This window comes from Pleurodeles waltl, chromosome 6 (assembly GCF_031143425.1).
Source record: "Pleurodeles waltl isolate 20211129_DDA chromosome 6, aPleWal1.hap1.20221129, whole genome shotgun sequence".
NCBI lineage: Eukaryota > Metazoa > Chordata > Amphibia > Caudata > Salamandridae > Pleurodeles > Pleurodeles waltl.
In genome coordinates, this window is record NC_090445.1 from 970721072 (window position 1) to 970742183 (window position 21112).

General features: G+C 46.4%; 1 protein-coding gene across 2 annotated transcripts in view; it reads left to right on the top strand.

Moving 5' to 3' along the window:
- EXOC6 (exocyst complex component 6) overlaps positions 1 to 21112 on the top strand; it is a 1398320-nt gene that overhangs the window by 1079638 nt on the left and 297570 nt on the right. For both annotated transcript variants that reach the window (XM_069239815.1, XM_069239814.1), the window contains one exon: positions 15896 to 15969. In XM_069239815.1, the coding sequence (XP_069095916.1) occupies positions 15896 to 15969 (74 nt within the window). The remainder of the gene's footprint in view (positions 1 to 15895; positions 15970 to 21112) is intronic.

The following is a 21112-nucleotide window of genomic DNA, read 5'->3' on the forward strand; positions in this document are numbered from 1 at the left end:
AGCTGAATGCATATTTTAAGGTTAGTGAGGAGTTGAGCCGGGAATCGGCATTAGTTCTTAGGAATATTATGTTGATTTCCCCCTGTGATTTGAGATATCATTTAATTAGGATTATGCACCGTGGTCATGTAGGGTTAACAGGGACCAAGAAGAGATTGAGGCTGTATTATTGGTCGCCTGGGATGAATGTAGAGTTGGAGGTGTTCATGAGTGGCTGCACTGAATTCTTGTAGGCATACTAATCACTTTGCACATACAGTGTGTCTTTGTACCCAGTTGAATTTCCAAAATCCCAGTGGGAAAAGCTTGGGATGTATTTTGTTGGCCTATGTATTTTTTTGAGCGAGAATTGAAGATGTGCACTGACAGTAGTTATTCACTCATTGTGGGTTTTGTGGCAATTTCTGAAGGAACCAAATGCAGGAAGTGTAATTGTGTTTTTATAGGAAATGCTTCATTGTGAACGTGTTCCAAAGTTTTTAGTGGCAGTCAATGTTGTTCTGTTTAAATCCCATCAAATGGAGTCCTTTGCCACTGCCCAGAGCATTAAACAACTGTCAACAGTAAACTGTCAATAGTGGTGCACAGTGGTAGAGGTAGGGTCAAGGTGGAAAGTGTGAAATGCATGCTAATGGAATCCATCCAGTTGACATGCTTCAAGTTTTACAGAACATCTTACTTTATTCCAGTGGTCTTCAATCTTTTTGCTTCGAGCCCCCCATATCACTGCCTCACTCCCCATAAACAAAATGTTTTGATGTTGGTGACCCATTCAAAACTTTAAGGCAAGGACTTGGGAATGGTTACTGGCAAGGCTTAGCACAGAGATGGGTCTTTTCATTTCATTTCAGGGGTATGGTTCCCCTAGCTCATAATTTAATAAGTCTTACATTTAGGCCCTCATTATGACTTTGGTGGTCTTTTTGCAAGACCGCCGAAGCCGCTGCCGCCAACAGACCCCCAGTGTTGGCTGTCCGAAGGCCACCATGTTTGGAGTTGCTGTGGATTGTTGCCCATTTACGGGCGGAAATCTGACCCCGTCGGCCTAGGTCGGAGGGGGGGTGTGTGAATGCATGCGTGGAGGGGGTGGGGTGTGAATGAATGTGGAGGAGGATACATATGTGTGTGAGTGGGTGGGCTGTTTGTATGGATATGTGCGGTTGGGTGGGGGGTTGTTTGCAAGTGTGTGGATGGGTGTGGGGTGCATGGAGGAGGGTGGTCATGCGAGGGGGTGTGTGGCGGCGACAGGAATGGCGATTGCTGTGACCGGGTGCGATACCGCCAGACTTTTCGTGGCAGAGCAGTCGCCGCGAAAAGCCTGGCGGTGTGCTGCCTCCTAATACGGCCGGCGGTCTGAGGTCTGCCACTGGGCCGGAGGAGCTCACCTCCAAATGCTTTGGTGCAACTACACCTACTACCGGCCTACTTGTAATTCGGCGGTCTTTACCTGCGGGTCCGCGGTGGGAAGACCGCCACACTCGGAATAAGGGCCTTAGTGTGTATTGTGCATACTAAAAGTAAGACTTAAAAGGAACAAATCTATCAATCAAAAACATAAATTGACCACAAATCAATGCTCCATGTAATTGGGGTGTTGTGAGCCCCTCATACTCCGGGGTCCTAATGCATCTGTACCTTCTGCACTAATGATAGCTGCAGCCCTGTGTATTGGCTGTCCTTGCGCGGCCCGTCCTTTAGGGCAGAGGCGCCACCCCCACCCCCATCCCCCCCTCCTTTTGCACCTCATGAAGAGTGCCAGTCAGGCCAAACAAAGGTCAGCCTGACAGACACTCCTCATGTTCAGGTCAGGTAGCCAGGAGCAGACATGCGTGATTTGTGCAGACTCTTAGCTGCCTGAGCTGAACTTTGCTGGGCTGAAGGGCGTGACCTCCTTGGCTCAGCAAAGGTGCCTCCAGGCCCTCCCCCGGGTGACGAGGGAAGCATAACCCATTGACTTCGACCTGGGCGCTTCATGTTTAAGCCCTGAAGGGCCCAGAGCGAGTGTCAATCAGTGACACCTCGTCACAGAGTGGGGTGGGATCAGCAGTCTCACTGACCCCATCCCACTCTGTGACGAAGTTGGGACTGCTGCCTTCCCTCATAGGCTGACCTAAGGTCAGCCAGCGAGGGAAGGCAGCAGTCCCAACCCTCCTGGGACCGCCGTGTCTGAAGGTAAGTGTGTGTGTGTTTGTTATCTTTTTAAATGAATGTTTGGTCTGTGCGTGTATGTTTGAATGTTGATGAGTGTTGTTAATGGATGTGCGTGCGTGTGTGTGTGCGAAAGAATGAGTGTGAGTGTGCTTCCCGCCGGCCCCTCTCCCCCCTAAAACTGCCAGCCGCCACTGAGGCTGTCTCCTCTGCCTCTTTCAACCCTTGCCCACCATGCCTGGCTATCGTTTCAATCTTGAAATAGGCTTGCTCTCCCTTTTAGAAAAAACATGAGCTCTGACATGTTACCCTGTTTTGTAATGAGGGTACTCTAGTCCCTATTGCTACCAAGGAAAATGAGCCCCGATGCCCTTTTTGCAATGTAGGAAACTCATAATTGTGATTCTATGGACCCTTCACACTTCTGGGCCCCAGTGTCAATGCACGTGCCGTACTAATAATAGCAACAGTTACTTTGTGAGAATAGGACTGTCTCCTCTGCCCTTTGGTAAAAGCATAAGCCCCTTTCCTGCATTACCCCCTCCCCACTTCTCTCGGAGGCTGAAACTAAGGTGTCTCCTTTGCTTCAGTTTTCCCCTTCCTTGGGCCCTTACTCCCAGGCCCAAAGCTACACTGGTGTAGAAAGGGTACACTGAGCTATAATGCACAGAAGGACAGAAATCAGCCATACTTGGGATTTGGTTGGTCCCTCATGCTCCTGGACCCCGGTGCTTCTACACCTGCAGCGTCTGCGATAGCTGCAGACCTGCAAAGTAGGCTGTGTCTTCTGCCCACTCCTGTGGGTCATCACTCCTAGCCTGAGTTCAAGCAGCTGACCTGTCAGCCCCTTTGTGTTAAAAAAAAGAAGAAAACTCACTTTCCTGCTGCTTTGGCTGTGTTCCCTTTTTGGTAGTAAGGCAGCCATATTTGGGATGCAGTGGCCCCTCACACCACTGGTTCTGGGCCACTGGACCTGCTTTACTAATAGTAGTGATGGCCATTTGGAAAAAGAAATACCAAACAAAATAAATAATCAGCCACCATATCCCGACCTTTTCCCTGGGGCATCTCTCTGAGAAAACTCTGTCTATTTGTAAACACGAATATTACCCCCCAACAAAGCACCCCTCCTCTGTGTCATCACTTTGACACTATCCATGGTTCTTGCTCCTTTCCTCTTTCTCCTGGGCTATTACTCTGAGGTCCCAGGGATCTGTACAATAAGGGTCTGCATATGAATGGGACCCTGCTGCCTCCATGCCGCCCACTCTGCTTGCTGCCACCCACTTAGGGGTCCTTGTACCCATACTTTAAATTTACAAAAACAGTTCCCATAGTGTCTGTTAAAAAACAACAACTTTGCTTGACCGATTAATGCTGACCTTAAAGTGCCTCTGCCTGAAAGGGAAGGAAAGGTGGTGCTCCTGGCAGTGAAGATGAGGGAGGAACAGAGAACAAAAGAAGAGAGTTGCCTTCTCACTGGGGTGACTGCCACCTGAAAGAAATGTAAATGTGTGCAATTGGTTAGCTCGAGTCATTTGAAGCTTCATGGTGACAAATATTTATTCTTTTTGAGAGGTAATCTACCTCCGAAGGAAAGTTTCATATCTTTAATGCTTCTCTTCTAGTGGAATACTCATCAAAGCAGAGAATTGCCCCACCAGCATAGGGGATCAGGAGCACTTTCCAGACAAACACACACACACACAGCGTTTTTGTGAAAAAAATGTGCATAGGCATAAAAGGTAATTGGCTTTGTAGGCTAGGAGAGTCTAGAAATGGACAGTTTTGTTTTTCCTTGAACAAGATCTCCCATTATAGAAAAATAGAAACTACACTTATAGTGACTAGGAAATATACTTGGAAACCTTTGTATCAGAATGGAAAAATAAAGGGAATGTAGAGCAATGGTAGCAGGCAAGCTGCTCAAGGTAAAGCCACTGGCACTTGAAAAGCCTCACCCTTCCTTCTGTATGCTATCATGTACCAGAGGTCACATCTCCGTACAAGTGTGCTGACCAGTCACATCACATTAATGCTTATGAATAATGATAATGAACATACCCAAAAGGGTACTGAATGGCAATAGATTTATTACGCTAGTACATTTAGGAATCACAAGTACTCTTCTTTGCAGGACGGAAGCCCTCATCCACTTACTATGTGGCATGTTTCTTCATAGGCTTATACTGGTACTGGTCTGTATGATTCACTACAGAGTACTGAGGAGGTCATCAGGTGTTTTGAGGTTGAGTATTGGAATGAGGCTAATGGTGCTTGGTGAATATCATTTGGGAGGTGGCCCCTATGCAGAGGAGAGATAAAAATAGATTAGAATATATTAAAACTACCTATTAGTGGACTGAACGTGGTTTTATTGGGTTATCAATTGGTACATTAAAACCTATGTGGTGAGTGATTCACCTGACTAGCAGGATGAGGATCCTTGCTTACCTCCATTGCCATTGTCAAGTAGTCCAGAATGGCGCAACATGCCTCATTCTAGGGCTAGCCCTGTGCTCCTACATTACAGTCCATCTGAAAATTCTCTTATTAGCTACTACTTACTAAGTGCTTAGTCCTTTTGATAACCAATTTTATTGACTTTGCACATTGTATATAAACGTGATACAACATGTTTCGCCAGACCCAAGACCCAGCCCCAAAGTAGTAGATCAGTACATATACATCCATAACACTGTCCTAGATCATCCCAACAGGATCCCCATCCCATTATGCTCCCATCCTTCACCCCATGTTTTAATAAGTATTCTCAATTTCTTTGGGTAGAATAACAAATAGTGCTGTGACATCCAAACATAGCTTGGGTAGCCACAACCCATATCTGCCCCTACTATGCCTTTAAGGGAGGCCGTAGTATTCCCACCATTTACCCCAGATGCATTTATGTTTGTGAGGACACCCCTTGGCTGTATAAACGTTGACTCTTTTAAGACTTCTGTATCTGTCATTGGACCCTTAGCAAGACTTGAGCCCGCCTATCTTTAATCCAGCGCTCTGAGATGAATACTTCCGAATGCTCATTTTCAGCCAACCTTCTCCCTCACTTTAGATGGTCCATACCAGCAGCCGCGTTTTTTCATGGCTAAACATTGGAACAGCCTAACTCTTGAGATCCTCAAGATCAGTAATCTTCTACTCTTCGGTACAAGGGTATAACAATGCCGGTCTTTCCTAGACACAGCATTTACAGTATGGTCAGTACATTATCACTTAGTATCCCTATGCTATAATGTATTACTTTAACATTTTATTACCAGAGACATCTGATAGAGACTTCTAGCTCATATTCCTCATCTTAGATTCCTTGCCTTAGAATTTCTACAGGCGTCAGACTGGATCTGGAAGATTTTACATGAGCAGTACCCCTGCACGCCGGTAGGTGTTGTTGTTTGGTTCCACCTGTATTGTCTGCACCAAAAGTGACGTTGTGGTACCTATGTAGGTGCCACGTAGGCACGCTGTCAGTTTCTTTTCACGACTTTCTATGCCAAAAGCGCAGAGCCATTAACTACACTGACCACTGGTGTGAACAACTAGGGCCCTGAAATGGGTCAGTCCTGTCCTTAGAAATACGCTGACAGACCGGGGAGGATGGGAGGGTTGGTGAAGAATCTGCAGCTAGATACAGTCTCTACCAGATAAAGCATTACTGGAGGTAAGTAACTTGTTCATCTGATAGAAACTTCTGGCTGCAGATTCCTTACCTTTGGATAGATGCCCAAGCAATACCATCCCCGAGGTGGGTCTGCGGACCAATATCAGACAAGGAGGTCCTGTTGGACCAAACGGGCAAAATGCCTGTCACAACGGACCTGACTGTCCAGGCAGTAATGTTTGGGAAACGTGTACGGGGAGGCACAAATTGCTGCCTGGCAACTATCCAGGACTGGGAACTCTGCACGATAACGCAGTGGCTACAGCTGTACCTGTGGTAGAATGGAGCACAAGCCCTCAGGGGGTTGCTTCTTGGCCAGTATGTAGCAGCTAAATATAATGTCTACCAGATAAGGCGTTACCTTAGTAAGTAACTTGTTCATTAGAGTGCTCACTGCCAAGCTTGTACCGGCTGCAGCCCTGCTTTATGAGAAAAGATTTTCTTCAATCTTGCCACAACATTTCATTATTAGTTCTGCTCCATTCGCTTCTTTTGTATCTGAGAGTTTAGTTGAAGATAGTGTTGCAGATAAAGTACCGGACATAAATAATCAAAACATTCTAAATATGTGTTTTATCATTGAATTATATCACAAAAATTTTCTTTAATATAAAATGCACAAGCTGTTGTTCTTATCCTTGTTATCGGAGAACTCTTTCTGTGACTGTTGCCTTTACAAATCTTCTTTAATCAGTTTCTCCTATCTGACTTGCAAGTATAAATTCCTGAAAAAGCTGTCAGTCTTCTACTTACATTTAGGGATTTTCAATGTTCTCATCTGATGCATATGTTCACCCTCAAGTACACATAATTATGGAATTGCCATTTTATTGAAACTCATACTTTTTGAGAAGGGTGACATCCAGTTTGATTTCAGGAATAATTTATAAAGTATTGTTCACAGGTAAGTGCCACAAAGCTTGATAAAAATTTGCTATTGTTGACAAACCAGGCTTCCAACTCGTGCTTTAAAGTTCAACTGCTTGTAAGAATAAATGCGTAGTCAATGTGGGGTTTTATAGGGTTGAAGGGTATACACAGAAACATCTTTGTTGCCCAAGTAAACACTGACAAGTGTTCGTAACTGATAACCAACCTTTATTCACAATTTAAAAATGAACAGTTGAAACTACAAGTCATTGATGATGAATTGTTAATAGCCCCACTGTAACATGCCTTCCTTCTTTGCAGAGCAGTGCATCTCTAAATGTGCTGTCCACCGTGACACTTCCAACCAGTGATCCTTAGAATGCATACACTGGAAGCTCTTTGGTAGAGTGGCACATTGCAAATTTATCAGCATAGCAACACTCAACCTTCTCCCTGCTTGACTAATGGCCCACCAAAATCAGACCATAACTGTAATGATTCCCTGAGTGGTCTGTACCCATTTATGGGAGCAGGCTAGAAGCAGCTGTGGAATAGGATGAGGGACCAGGTAGGGTCCTGTATGTGAGGACATTATTAAGTAAGGGTGACCACAGTAGGTGGTTGAGAATTGGGTCTGATATCATCTGCAGATGGGTGTTCTTCAGAGAGTTCTTCAAAATCGAAGACATTCCGGGGGGGGGGCAGCAATTGTTAAACAACTTTAGCTCCTTCTGTGATGAGCAGGGATTGGAGCTCAATAGCTCCTAGACAAAATATATAATTTTTGGCCTTCAGAAATTGAAGCATTGCAAGAGACCCATTCTGGTGGGCAACAATCCCATTGATTTGGTGTCAAACTTTGATTATTTAGTTAAGACTGTCCTCCAATATGAACTGTGCACCGCAACTTGAAAATACATGTTTGTCCCTAGTCCAGCAGATTTCAAGTATAGCTAAGATCTTTAGATGGGCTCCATCCAGCAGGGTGCCCCAGCCTTAGAGATCTACAATATTAAGGCCATGGGTGCTACACTGTATGGGCCGAACTGTAGGGATGGACAAATATCACTAGTCTGTCAACAATCAAACACAGGTTTATTAGATCGCTCTTGAATCTTCCTGTGAGCACTCCATTGACTCCTATCTTTTTGGACTTGGCTCAAAGGAGGATATCCCACGAAATTGATTGTAGAAGCCTAACTTTTTGCCACTGATTGTGGCCTTCACAAACTCTTGAATCTTACCGGGTGGGATTAAGAGATTTTATGGTATCTTACTGTGTTGCTTAAATCTCTTCGTTGAGATCCATTAAGGCTCGCCTATGGAAATTGGGGTTGCTGAACTACTGGGTATCACCAGAGGAGATGTGTAAGGTCTCTAGAGCCATGTTAAAAGAAATGTAATGGGAGATCATAGCTGTGGAAATTGTGACCAGGTACAAGGGAAGGCTTTCACTAGAATTCATAAACATTTAACCCTGCCCACGGTTTGAACCAACAGTCAGTGAAATTACTACTTCAATTGCACAAAAACTATTTCTCCAATTCAAACATAGCACATTACTCACTAAAACGTTTTGTAGTAATTGGCAAGTGACTGTAATAACCCACGACCTCTGCCCTAGATATCTAGGTGTGCCTGAAACACTGATCCATATCATATTTTCTTTCCAGGTTACTATAATCTATGGGCAAAGTGCATTGTTCCCCTTTATAGGACCATGGGTTCTAGGTGGTACTCAGAAGCATTCAGAATACTTAGCACTGATACAAATACCTTAGAATTCCCTGGCGTCAGCTTCGAATCCAGAGTTGTGAGCAGTACCCTGCGCGCGCGACGTCGGACGGCGTCGTTCGGACCCGCGTGCGTCGTCAACGTCGTTGGAGCCGTCTATGACGTCTCGGTTGTCATATAGACGCCGTCTTGGCGCGCGTACGTCAGTTCTTTTCCTTCCGCGCCGGTTAAGCGCAGTTTTGGAAAGAGCTACCCTGCTTCGACGGTTTGTCGATGCTTTTTTTGACTGTTTGGAGTCATGTCTTCGAGAAAGACAGGATTCAAGCCGTGTGGTGCGTGTCATCGCACCATGTCGGTGACGGATCCGCACCGAGTTTGTCTTTGGTGCTTGGACAAGGACCACGATTCCACCTCGTGCTCCGATTGTCGGGACATGGCGCCGAAGGCCTTGAGGGAGAGATCCCTTAAGCTTCTTGTGGCCCGACATTCGTCTTCGGTCGGCGCAACTCCGCGGAGGTCACGATCTCACAGTAGGAGGAGGTCTCGGCACCGCTCCCGGAGCCCCAAGTCCTCTTCCTCGCATTCGAGGTCATTGGAAGGTAAGAGGCACAAGAAGAAGAAGAAGTCCAAGCGGACTTCGTCTTCGCCACGCCCGTCGACCGTCGAGGCGTCTAGGGAACGTCGACGTTCCGAGCGCGGTTCTGTGGAGCCGTTGCCAGGGTCGACTCCGCGTCTTTCCCCCTTTCCGGGGACCGGATCGACCCCCGCTCAAATGAAAGAATTTTACGAGGCCATGCGTCTCGTCTTTGAGCGGGCTGTACCCTCGGGTGGGTCTTTGGGCCCCATGGGGTCAGCAGGGGCCCCTTCGGATTCGACGCCGGCGGCTTCGGCGCTGTTGGGGACCTCAGGATCCGATAACAGATCTGGACCGGTGCCGGTTTCTCACAGTCGACCTCCTTCGGCGCCGGGTCCGACGTCGACTATTCCGCCACCGGCACCCACCGGTGGCAGCCCCATCCTTATTCCGGATGATCCGGAGCCGGAGCGACATCGTACGACGTCGACTCCGACGGAGCCGATTCGGCCCAGATCATTGTCTGAGCATTATTTGGAACAGCCAGACGCAGGAGAGTAATGGGGGGGGGTCTGAGGACCCTTTAGAATCATGATTGCAGCAGGACTGGTATGTGGATCTAGGGGAGGCCATTGGACTGGACACATCTCCAGATACTTGTATGCTCTCTCCTCCTAATGTGGCTACGGAGGAGGGGGCTTCTTTCGCTATGGTGGTACGTAGGGCAGCTGAGGTCTTGGACCTAGATTTGCCTACGGTGCCAGTCAGGACAAATATCCTGACAGAAGTGCTTCAGCCGGGGGTGTCAACATCGGAACCGTTATTGCCCTTCAATGAGGCTCTTACAGACGTCCTTCTGGGTACGTGGTCCAAACCCAGCACAGGGGCTCCTGTGAATAGGACGATCGGCCGCTGCCATAGACCCGCTCCCAGCGACCCTAGTTTCCTGACACAACACCCCACTCCTGAGAGCTTGGTTGTCCAAGCCTCTACTTCACGTGGTGCCTTCCCTTCCGCTCCCCCAGATAGAGAATCCAAGAGGCTGGATCAGCTTGGGAAGAAGATGTTTTCTTCCTCCAGCCTTGCATTGAGGTCTGTAAACACCTCTTGCCTATTGGGCCGTTATTCCCATACTTTATGGGATACGGTGGCGCAAGTGCTGCCCCCCAGGTCCCGGAGGGCGTACGGGACACTCTCACCCAGGCTGTAAAGGATGGGAGAGATGCAGCCAAGTTTACAATCCGGTGTGGCTTGGACACGACCAACTCGCTGGGCAGAGCGATTTCATCGTCAGTGGCCCTTCGTCGCCATGCCTGGCTACGTTCTACTGGTTTTTCAGGAGATGTCCAGTCCAGCTTGATGGACATGCCCTTTGATGGCTCTCGCCTTTTTGGCGAAAAGGCAGACTCCGCGCTTGAGAGGTTCAAGGATTCTTGAGCCATGGCCAGGTCCTTGGGCCTTTCAACGCCGGCACGACAGCAGTCTGTCTTTCGCCCCTTCCGAGGCTTTGGGAGGGGCGTGGTGCCACGCCAGCCACAATTTAGCCACCGTCCTCAGGTTTTAGAGCATCCCGGAAGAGTACATGGTCGTGGTACCATCAGACCCAGAGGGTCTGGCCAGAGGTCGACCGCCACACAGCCCCCCTCCACTGCACCCAAGCCCTCCTAGTGTGGTTCTGCTGGATCACGTCCGTCCAGTTGGAGGGAGGATTCGTTTTCATCTCCCTCACTGGCTTTCCATCACCATGGACAAGTGGGTCCTGCCGATCATACGGAAGGGCTACTCCCTTCCCTTCCAGTCTTTCCCTCCTTCTATCTCTCTGACAAAGGAATGGCTGATGGAGGACCATTTAGCTTTGCTCCGCGAGTCCCGATATCAGAAGTAGACAGTGGTTGTTATTCCCGCTACTTTCTGATTCCCAAAAAGAAAAAAGGCCTTCGCCCTATTTTGGATTTAAGGGACGTCAATCTCTTCCTCAAGAAGGAGAAATTCTAGATGCTCACTCTTGCTCAGGTTTTGTCTGCCCTAGACCAAGGAGACTGGATGGTGGCGTTGGATTTGCAGGATGCGTATTTCCATATTCCTATCCTGCCAAGCCACAGGCGTTACCTGCGGTTCAAGGTGGGCCACGAGCACTTTCAGTTTACCGTGCTCCCTTTCGGTTTCACCAGTGCCCCTCGGGTGTTCACAAAGGTGATGGCGGTGGTGGCAGCTCATTTGCGCAGGTCAGGGATTTCAGTCTTCCCCTACCTGGACGATTGGCTGTTGAAGGCTCCTACGCCCCAGGCTCTCGTCACCCACCTCCAGACGACGGAGGACCTCTTGCATTCGCTGGGGTTTACTATAAATGTGCCGAAGTCACACCTGACTCCCTCTCAGAAGCTCTCTTTCATCTGAGCTGATCTGGACACAGTGCAGTATCGGGCTTATCCTCCCGATCAGCGGGTTCAGGAAATTCAGGTTATGATTCCGATGTTTCGGCCTCTATCCTGGATCTCGGTGAGACAGACTCTGAGGCTGCTGGGACTCATGGCTTCCTGCATCCTGTTGGTCAAGCTTGCCAGATGATGCATGAGGGCTCTGCAGTGGGACCTGAAGTTCCAATGGGCACAGCATCAGGGAAATCTTACCGACGTGGTTCAGATCTCAGAGAGGACTGCGGAAGATCTGCAGTGGTGGTTAGTGAACTGCGAGTGGGTCAAGGGCAGACCCCTCTCCCTTCCCCAACTAGATCTAACGTAGTGACAGATTAATCACTTCTGGGATGGGGCAGCCATCTGGGGGAGGTGGAGATCAGAGGTCACTGGTCTCCGGCGGAATCCGGGCTCCACATCAACTTGTTGGAGCTTCGGGCGATCCGGTTAGCATTAAAGGCATTTCTTCCTGTTGTGAAAGGGAAGGTGGTGCAGGTGTTCACGGACAACACTACCGCAATGTGGTACTGCAACAAGCAGGGCGGTGTGGGGTCGTGGACCCTTTGTCAAGAGGCTTTACGCCTCTGGACATGGCTGGAACAGCATGGCATGACCCTGGTGGTTCAACACCTGGCAGGTTCTATGAATGCCAGAGCAGACTAACTCAGCCGAAAATGCTTAGAGGATCACGAATGGTGTCTCCATCCGGAGGTGGCGCAAGGACTCTTTCAGCAGTGAGGAGAGCCTTAGTTAGATCTGTTCGTCTCCGCAGAGAACGCGCAATGTCAGCAGTTTTGCACGTTGGAGTTTCCAAGGGGGCTATCGCTAGGCGACGCTTTTCGTCGCGAGTGGAGTTCAGGCCTCCTGTACGCTTTTCCGCCTATACCACTTCTGCCCAGAGTTCACAAGAAAATCAAGAACGACCGGGCCCAAGTAATCCTTGTGGCTCCGGATTGGGCACGGAGAGTTTGGTATCCAGAGCTTCTCAAAATGAGCATGGGTCCTCCAATCAGGCTGCCTCTTTGGGAGGATCTTCTGTCGCAACAGCAGGGGAAGGTTCTCCACCCGAACCTGTCAACTCTGCGCCTTCATGCGTGGAGATTGAGCGACGACAGTTGATGGTTTATGACCTCCCTCCCGAGGTCTGTGATGTCATTCTGGCAGCCAGGCGTCCCTCTACTAAGTCGATCTACGCCTGCCGTTGAAAACGTTTTGTTTCTTATTGTTCAGAGAGGTCTATTGATCCTCTTTCTTCTTCTCTGTCTAACATACTTTTGTTTATTTTGTCTCTCGCCCAGCAGGGTTTCTCCTTGGGGACTCTCAAGGGCTATCTTGCAGCCTTATCGGCTTTTCTTCAGTTGCCTGATAAACCATCTCTGTTTAAATCACCTATAGTACAGAGGTTTTTGAAAGGGCTTGTACGTCTGTTCCCGCCTGTACCTTTCGTTATGCCCCAGTGGGATCTTAATCTGGTTCTTACCTTCCTTATGTGTGCTCCTTTCGAGCCCTTGCTTAACTGTCCTCTCCGGCTGCTCACTATTAAGACAGCCTTTTTGGTGGCAATTACATCTGCCAGGAGAGTGAGTGAGCTGCAGGCTTTATTTTCTAAACCTCCTTATCCAATGATATATCCTGACAAGGTGGTGTTAAGAACTCGTGCCTCTTTCCTCCCCAAGCTGGTGACCCCTTTCCATTTGGGTCAAAATATCACCCTGCCCACCTTCTTTGCACCACCGCATCCCTCTAAGGAAGAGGAGCGTCTCCATCGACTGGACCCAAAAAGAGCGTTATCGTTCTACCTTGACCGCACTAAGGAGTTCCGGGTGGACGACCAACTCTTTGTGGGGTACGTTGGTGCAAAGAAGGGTCAGGCAGTACAGAAACTATCCATTTCGCGCTGGGTCGTTCTCTGTATAAAAATATGCTACGCTTTGGCGAAGAAGCAGCCTCCTGAGGGCTTGAGAGCTCATTGCACTAGGGGGAAAGCTACTACCACTGCGTTAGCACGTGGCGTACCGGTGGTGGACATATGTCAGGCCGCAACGTGGGCTTGTTTACACATGTTTGCGAAGCACTACTGCCTGGATAGCCTGGTGAGGAGAGAGGGGCATTTTGCCCGTTCTGTCTTGCAGGACTTCCTTATATAATAAAAATAAAAAAAATAAAAATCTCCTTCAGACCCACCACCATGGGTTATAGCTTGGGTATCTATTCTAAGGTAAGGAAGCTGCAGCTAGAAGTCTCTATCAGATGAACAAGTTACTTACCTTCGGTAACAAAGTATCTGGTAGAGACTCTATCTAGCTGCAGATTCCTTACACCCGCCCAAGCCTCCCCGCTCTGGGGAAATGTTTTCTCATGTGCATATGTGTATATATATTTATATATATATATATATGTTTATATATATATATATATATATGTTTCATTTTGGCAACGTTTGCCTTTCTTACAGGCATGATAGTGTTTTTCTCCAAACAGTCAAAGAGGTTAAAAGTGTATTAGTTGGTTCTTCCATGACTCTGTGCTTCTGGCGCGGGAAGTTGTGGAACAGAACTGACGTACGCGCGCGGAGACGGCATCTATATAGACAACCGTGATGTCATAGACGGCTCCAACAATGCTGGCGACGCACGCGGAGCTGGTCGACGCACGCGGATCCGAACGACGCCGTCCGACGGCGCGCGCGCAGGGTACTGCTCACAAAAAACTCCGGATTCGAAGCTGACGCCAGGGAATTCTAAGGTAAGGAATCTGCAGCTAGATAGAGTCTCTACCAGATACTTCGTTACCAAAGGTAAGTAACTTGTTCATTAGGTGCTCTAAGTGTATTAAAAAAGTGATTAACTGATGTTCATGTACAGAGTCATCTTGCAGATGTAGTACATAGCCGCTAGTGGGCAAAACGAAGTGGGATAATGGCTAGGGGACTGCGAGTTTGGTAGTTTCCTCCCCAATTCATGAATTGATTTATGCTGTAGCAATATGGGCTATCATGTATATAGAAAAGTTAATGTATATTGTTATTGTTTCTCTCGGATTTTATAACTTTTTCGTGCAAGGCTTGTGTCCCCCTAATTAATGTGTTGGACAGATGAAATATTTCGCTTTTGGCCTGAGCTACCTTTTTCATACTCCTTCTGTGGTCTGTTACGTATTTATGACATAACTGCAAGGGCACATTACACTGAGATAATTCTAATGTATGTTTCTTTGCGTTTTAGTTCCTGAAAAGTATTGGTTCAATGACCTGAGGATTGTGAACCCCTTTAGTTTCCTCCCCAGCTCATTGATTGTACCTAGTTGTAACTGTTTGTCACTTATATTGAGTCAATCTACTTTATGCTGCTATGGTCTCGCAGGGATTTTATGTACAGTATTGTCTGTAAGGCACGTGACCTTGATCAATACAAACTGCAGTTGCGTAGGCCACTTTACATTGAAATTGTTTATTGTATGCTGCTATTGTTTGAAATTTGTTTCTCATATTAGGTGGGGTGTTCTTGGAGCCCCTTTATTGGTGTTCATTTGTTTTTGTGGCACGTTGCCATCATGTTTTATCTATTTTTATTTGAAATATTTATCTGTGATGTACTTATATGATCTTGGTGAAAGAAATAAAGTTTATGAAAATTATATATTTTACTTGATGTCATTAGATAAAAGGTCTTCACATATCACAAAATGTGCCTATATGTTATTACTACCATCCTGAAACACCAACACATATTTTACTTTATTCTTACCGTTAAGGGATCATTACCTGCATTTTAAGTACGTAATTGGTTGAGTTGTATATAGGTGCTTTGTTTCTTGATCCGACGTTGGTGTTGTTTTGCACTCTAGTACTTTTTTCAAATACAAAATTCCAGGATTTGAAAAACACATAAAAGGCAAGAACAGACATTCCAGGGCGGCCTGAGCGCAGTGCTGAGAGCCTCGCTCCAACTGTTGTCTGGATGTTAAGCTGGCCCCACCCCGCGTTTCTATTTAATTGCTGTTTGGCTAGAGGAAGGATTTTTATTGAGCAGATGCTGTAACAAAAGCAGATGTTTAAAAATATGTTGACAGCCATGGAGGTGCTGTCCTTTTTAGAATGCTTCTGTAATCATTCACCTTAGGGCGAGAGATAAAATCAAGGTTGTCTGCTCATTTAACTGAACCCATGCTATAACATTATTATCATCATCATGCATGACAGATTCTTTGAATGTGCTACATTGAGAATTTCAGTGATGAAAAGGCATAGTTGAAATTTTGAGATATTTGAAAGTTCGTGTCAATGAGAGGCGGATATAGTCTGAGCTGACCGTAGTAAAAGCCACGAGGGATGGGGGCTGTTCAAATGCTTGGGTACAGAATTTGTAATATTTTACAGCAGCATGTTAATGCAGCAGCATAGCAAGTGAATGTTTACTACTGAATGGTCTTTTCAGAAGACGCCTCATTTTCAACTTGTTTGTAATCTATTTTTAGTGTTTGCAAGTTCAGATCCTGTGCCAGGATTCCAAGGAGACACACTGCAATTGGCTTTCATTGACCTCAGACAAGTAAGATAAACTTTTAGTTTTTGAATCGGCTTCCAACAATTTTATTTATTGTAGACATGAATATGGTTTGAAAATGTCACATCTTTTGTCCATATTTGATTTTGTTGAAAGTTACATAATTTTTCAGTCGTAATTTCCAACCTCATTTGACTGACTGTCAGCCCTATATGTTGGCACATTTAAGACAGCCCAGTCAGTTCCCTTTAAAGGTTAATATAAACCTCTAAACTACACACATTAAGGTAATAATGCTGAAATGCGACTCGAAGTTTATCGCGTTAGGCTTCCCAAGTAATTTTATAGCTTGGTAAAATCAGCATTGTTCATTAAGATGAGTCCTGGGATAGATATACACTTTCCTACTTAGGTTTTCACCCAGATTATTAAAGTAAACTGACCATGCGTAAAAGGCACCACAAAAGTTTACAGCAAGAGGAAACCGGTTTTGATAAAGATGCGACATGGTCATTGGAAAAAAACGTCCTGTCAGAAGCCGATTCATATTGTCCATGAGTTATGACAAGTCTATGTGAGAAGCTAGATGGAATTAGAAAAGACATACCTCAAGTAATCTTCAGTAACAAAAGAAGTGAAGGTAGCCTTAGCTCTAAGGGCGAGGGTTCCAAAGAAGCACCAGAAGTCCAAGCAGGATTCTGCCCCTTGCTGCCACTCTCAAACTCCTGAGAAGGTGAAAGGGTGTAAATATGCCTCTTAATTTTTCTCCCATGCTCAACCTACATTGGAGCCGTATTAGACTCTCGTCCTGGGGCAACCTTGGTTGTCAGGTCCTTCGGCAACACCGCAGAAAATACCTGAGTTTTGCCTCTCTATGCTGCATCCTTAAAACATGTTTGCAGGGTTCCTCTAGTGCTCCTTGGGCACGGAGGAACTGCGAGGACCTCAGACTGGGACTGTGCCAGTGGCCTGCCCTCTATGCCAGCTGGAACCTCTGCACCCGTTTTAGCCCTGGCACCGGCTTCAATTCTGATATCGGTCTTGGCACCTCAATCCACTCCAGGCCACAGAGCAGCAGTACCGACGCCAGATGACAAAGTGCAAGTGATAGTGCTTTCCAATTTTAAGCTGATTTCGCTTCGACCATGTCACACCCTGATCCCATTGGACCTCTGTCTCTAGGTAATCCATTGGACTCTGATAATTTGCCCTTGTCTAGAGGGAGGGCTCAGATAACAACAGTCTTTTGCAAAGATTCTGATAATGACCATGATGATGAAGGGGATTTTTGCTCAACCACACACTCAAGAAAACTGGTAGGATGAGCTACAAGATGCCAGTGTACTGAATAACTCTCCAAACACTGGAGCTTTCACTCCACCTGGTCCAGCTACTAAAGAAAGTGCCTCTTTTGCAAAGGGGGGCTGAGGTTCTTGGCCCCCAGTTGTCTAGTATGAGGTGAAAACCAGTGCTCTCACTGAAGATCTCCAAGCTGCACAGACTTCTGCTGGGACCCTGTTACCTTTCAGTGATGCCTTCACGGGCGCACTTTTGGGACATGGGCAAAACCATCTTCCAACTGCCAGTAAATAGGCAGATAGCAAGTCACCACTGCCCTGCCTCTGGTGACCTGACCTTCTTAAAGCAGCACCTGACCCCAGAAAGCTTAGTGGTGCTAATAGTGCAAACATCCACTGGCAGAGTCAACCCAAGTGCCTTCCCTACCATCCCACTGGATAGGGAGCCGAAGAGCCTCAAAACCTTTCGAAAAGGCATGTTTCTTCACCACCATGGCATTAAGGTCTGTCAACGCTAGCAGCTTTTTGGGCCTATATACCCTAGCCCTTGGTACTCAGTACTACAAACTGTAACAGAAGATTTATGCAAGCCATTCAGCGTGTCCGCAGTGTAGCAAAATTCACAGTTCACTGTGGGTTAGATACCACTGATTGCCTTAGTAGGGCATTTGGCATCATTGTCACAACTCAGGAAACATGCCTGGATAAGATCTACAGACTTCTCTGATAATGACCAATCTTCCCAACTGAACATGCCACTCAATGCCTCTCGGAGAGGAGGTGGACTGAGCCCTTGAGAGCTTCAAAGATAGCTGGGCCACAGCGCATTACTTGGGCCTGTCTGCTCCAACACATCAGTTTCACAAGCAGTTTTGCAGCCTCTGTCACTATAGTAGGGGCTTTCAGCACCACCAGCATACGCCTGTAACATCTAGCCCAGCAGACACTGCATCATTTTTGTGGCAAGGTCGTGCCACCACTGATGTGGAAAACAGGGGTAGCAAGCAGGCCAGTTTCCCAATTCATCTGGCTACAGCTCTTTAGGGTGTCCTTCCAGACACAGCCATCCTTTTACATAAACTACAACTCTGGCATAGTTCTACAAGGTTTGCTTTCCCACCAACATGTGATACAGATTAACTTGATTTAGTGCTCCAGCGCTGAATGTGAAAGACAGGTTATTGTAGCCCTGCAGAACCCCCCCACTCAGTACATTGTTGAAGTGAAATCATTATTTCTGGCTTACTAATAATCCCTAAGCCGGGATCTGGGACACCGTCGTACTATGAGCAGAACTATTTTGCTCTTCGCAATATCACACATACAAATGATACTAAGAAGAATAGACTTTTAACTAAAAGCATTAATTGCAACAGGTCGAACCTGTTACTCAACACATCCAAAACAACCACACAGCATATCATAAAAACAGCAAATATGTCTGTTGTGAATAACAAGAATAAAATGAACATCTTTAGCATAGTTAAAATGTAATTTAAAACCTAACAACCCAAAACTGATTTCTATGTGCTACACTAGGAGAGCATGAAGAGTAGAACTTGCAATCTAGAATTTACCAACACACTACATACCTCATTGGCAGCAAAAGCTGAGGCGAGAACGCAGTGTTCGCTGTGGAAGGAAAACGCATGCTGCACCAGTGTCTTTTTCTCCTGGGCTGAGCTTGCTCATTATCTGTATTAAGTGTGATGTAGCATCTTCTTGGTGCACTGAGTGCAGTCCAGACTGTCTCCGTCTGTATCTCATGCGATAATCTGGGCGAAGGACCTTTCCTGTCCTGACAAGTGGATGTCCTTATTTTCTATATCTTATTAGAGACTGGAATTTCTGACAAAGTTTACGAATGTCTGGCATAGATTATGGGCCTCAAGGTGTGCATCTCAGACATATCCTTATGAACATATAAGGTAAATGGACCTCAGTTCAGACTACACAATTTTGGCTATGTGCCTGCGCTTGTTGTTATTTGACCTTGACATTGTGATACCTAGACACTTGTCCCAGACTTAATATCACATTAGGTGTGAGAACTATGTAATTGTCTGAATGACTTGACACTTTCACAGTTCTTGGAAGGATAAGGTCAGACAACACCTGCTTCAATGGCAGACATGACAGTGATACTACATAAAGTGATGTAAAATGGTGACTCCCAATACCTAAGATGGAGTCGGGGCCTGAATAAAATAGAGTTGGACCTTAGGGGCTTTATAGGTCAACCCTGTCAGAGGTAAGATCTGGCATTTTCTCCGGGGATAGCAAGCAGTCACTTCAGACAAGTGGGTCCTGCAAATTATCCTGTATTGTATCTTTCATGGAATCACATGCTTGAATCTTCGCTGTCATCATGGTGGGAGTCCCACTGTAACAGAAATAAAAGCAGTGCTAATACTTTAGCATTAGGAATCACATTCAAAACAATAGACATTGTTAGCCAATTCACATTGTTTTAAAGCAACCAAACTTCAACCAGAGTAGAGACTCTGAAGCACTCTTCCCCTGCAGAGCCACCATACTACAGATTTCTTTCCGCACGTTATGTGTGAGAGAGTCTCCCTGAGCTCTGCTCAGTGACTTGTTTTGTCAACTCTTGACCTTTTCTGATTTTTTTTAAAGTGACCTTTTGAACTTCAAGCAACCCTAAGTTACAGTCTTTGGGCTTCCTTCTCTGTTGCCGACATGTCATAGGGAACTAAAAGGCTGTTCAGGCTTTGGAAATCTTGTGGGAAACCAGGGCTATTCTCTGAGGATCTCCGCAAGGAATGCCTTTACTGCTTATACCTACACCATAAGCCAAAGGAGTGTAAGCATGTGGAACCTTTTCAGGTAAAACCTTGAAGGATCGTGAGGCCATGCTCCTTCTGTGGCTCCAAAAGAAAAAGGATCACTCTGACTCCCAAGGCAGAGTAAGGAGTCATTCTCCATCAAGGAAGAAGTGCAAAAATAAGGGCTCAGCCTCATTGGCAAAATCTCTGAAAGGGCTAGATCTCCTAGAAGAGATTTCAGTTCTGAGAGAACTGGGATTAAGTATCCTGCTGGGCCTACTTCTTCTCAAAGAAAGGCTCCCTCTTCTTCTTCACCAGTCCCTGCAGCTCCTTTCAAAGAGCCAGTGGGGAAGAAAATGCATCAGTTAACTGAGCTATTGTTAAAAATCATCCCGTCAACTGCTGAAGCGTTGACTAAAAAATCGTCTACTTAAGCATCCTTTTCCATTCTGGTGACAACAAAGGTGTCGGTGACTCCGACAACAAGAATGATAACAACTGCCTGTTCCTCATCCACTAAGCTATTGACGATGTCATTGGCGACTAAACTAACGGTGATGGCGCAAACATTGGCAGCATCCTTATCAACATCCTCAGTTTCTTCCATGCTGTCGAGGATGCTTGTGTTGGCGAAACTTTCATCCATGCCATCGTCGGAGCCATCAAGGAGAAAACTTTAATCTCAGATGAGGGAATCCCAGCGCCCTTGTCTCAAGATCCTATCATGGTGTCTCCTCTACTCCTGTTGAGGCTTCTGGAGATGAAGGAGTTGGGCTATGAGGGTCCATACAACCCAGCTTATAGTTCAACACAGTTAAATGTAAAATGTCAGCACACTGGTGAGGAAGATGCTGGCCATGACACTTCTAAATACATAGAAGGTGACTCTTCTTTTCAGGGAAAATGTCAACCGGCTATGCAAAGTTATGATACCTTTCAGGAACATTATCCATATAATGATACTTATGAAGAGCATCATGGCATGCAAGAGAACACTATCACAGTCGCTATGTCTCTGGTGACTGATTTGTGCCATACGCTCAACGATTACTACAAAAGATTTCCAGAGGCGAATGCTCCAACGCAACATATTCCGGTATGCTC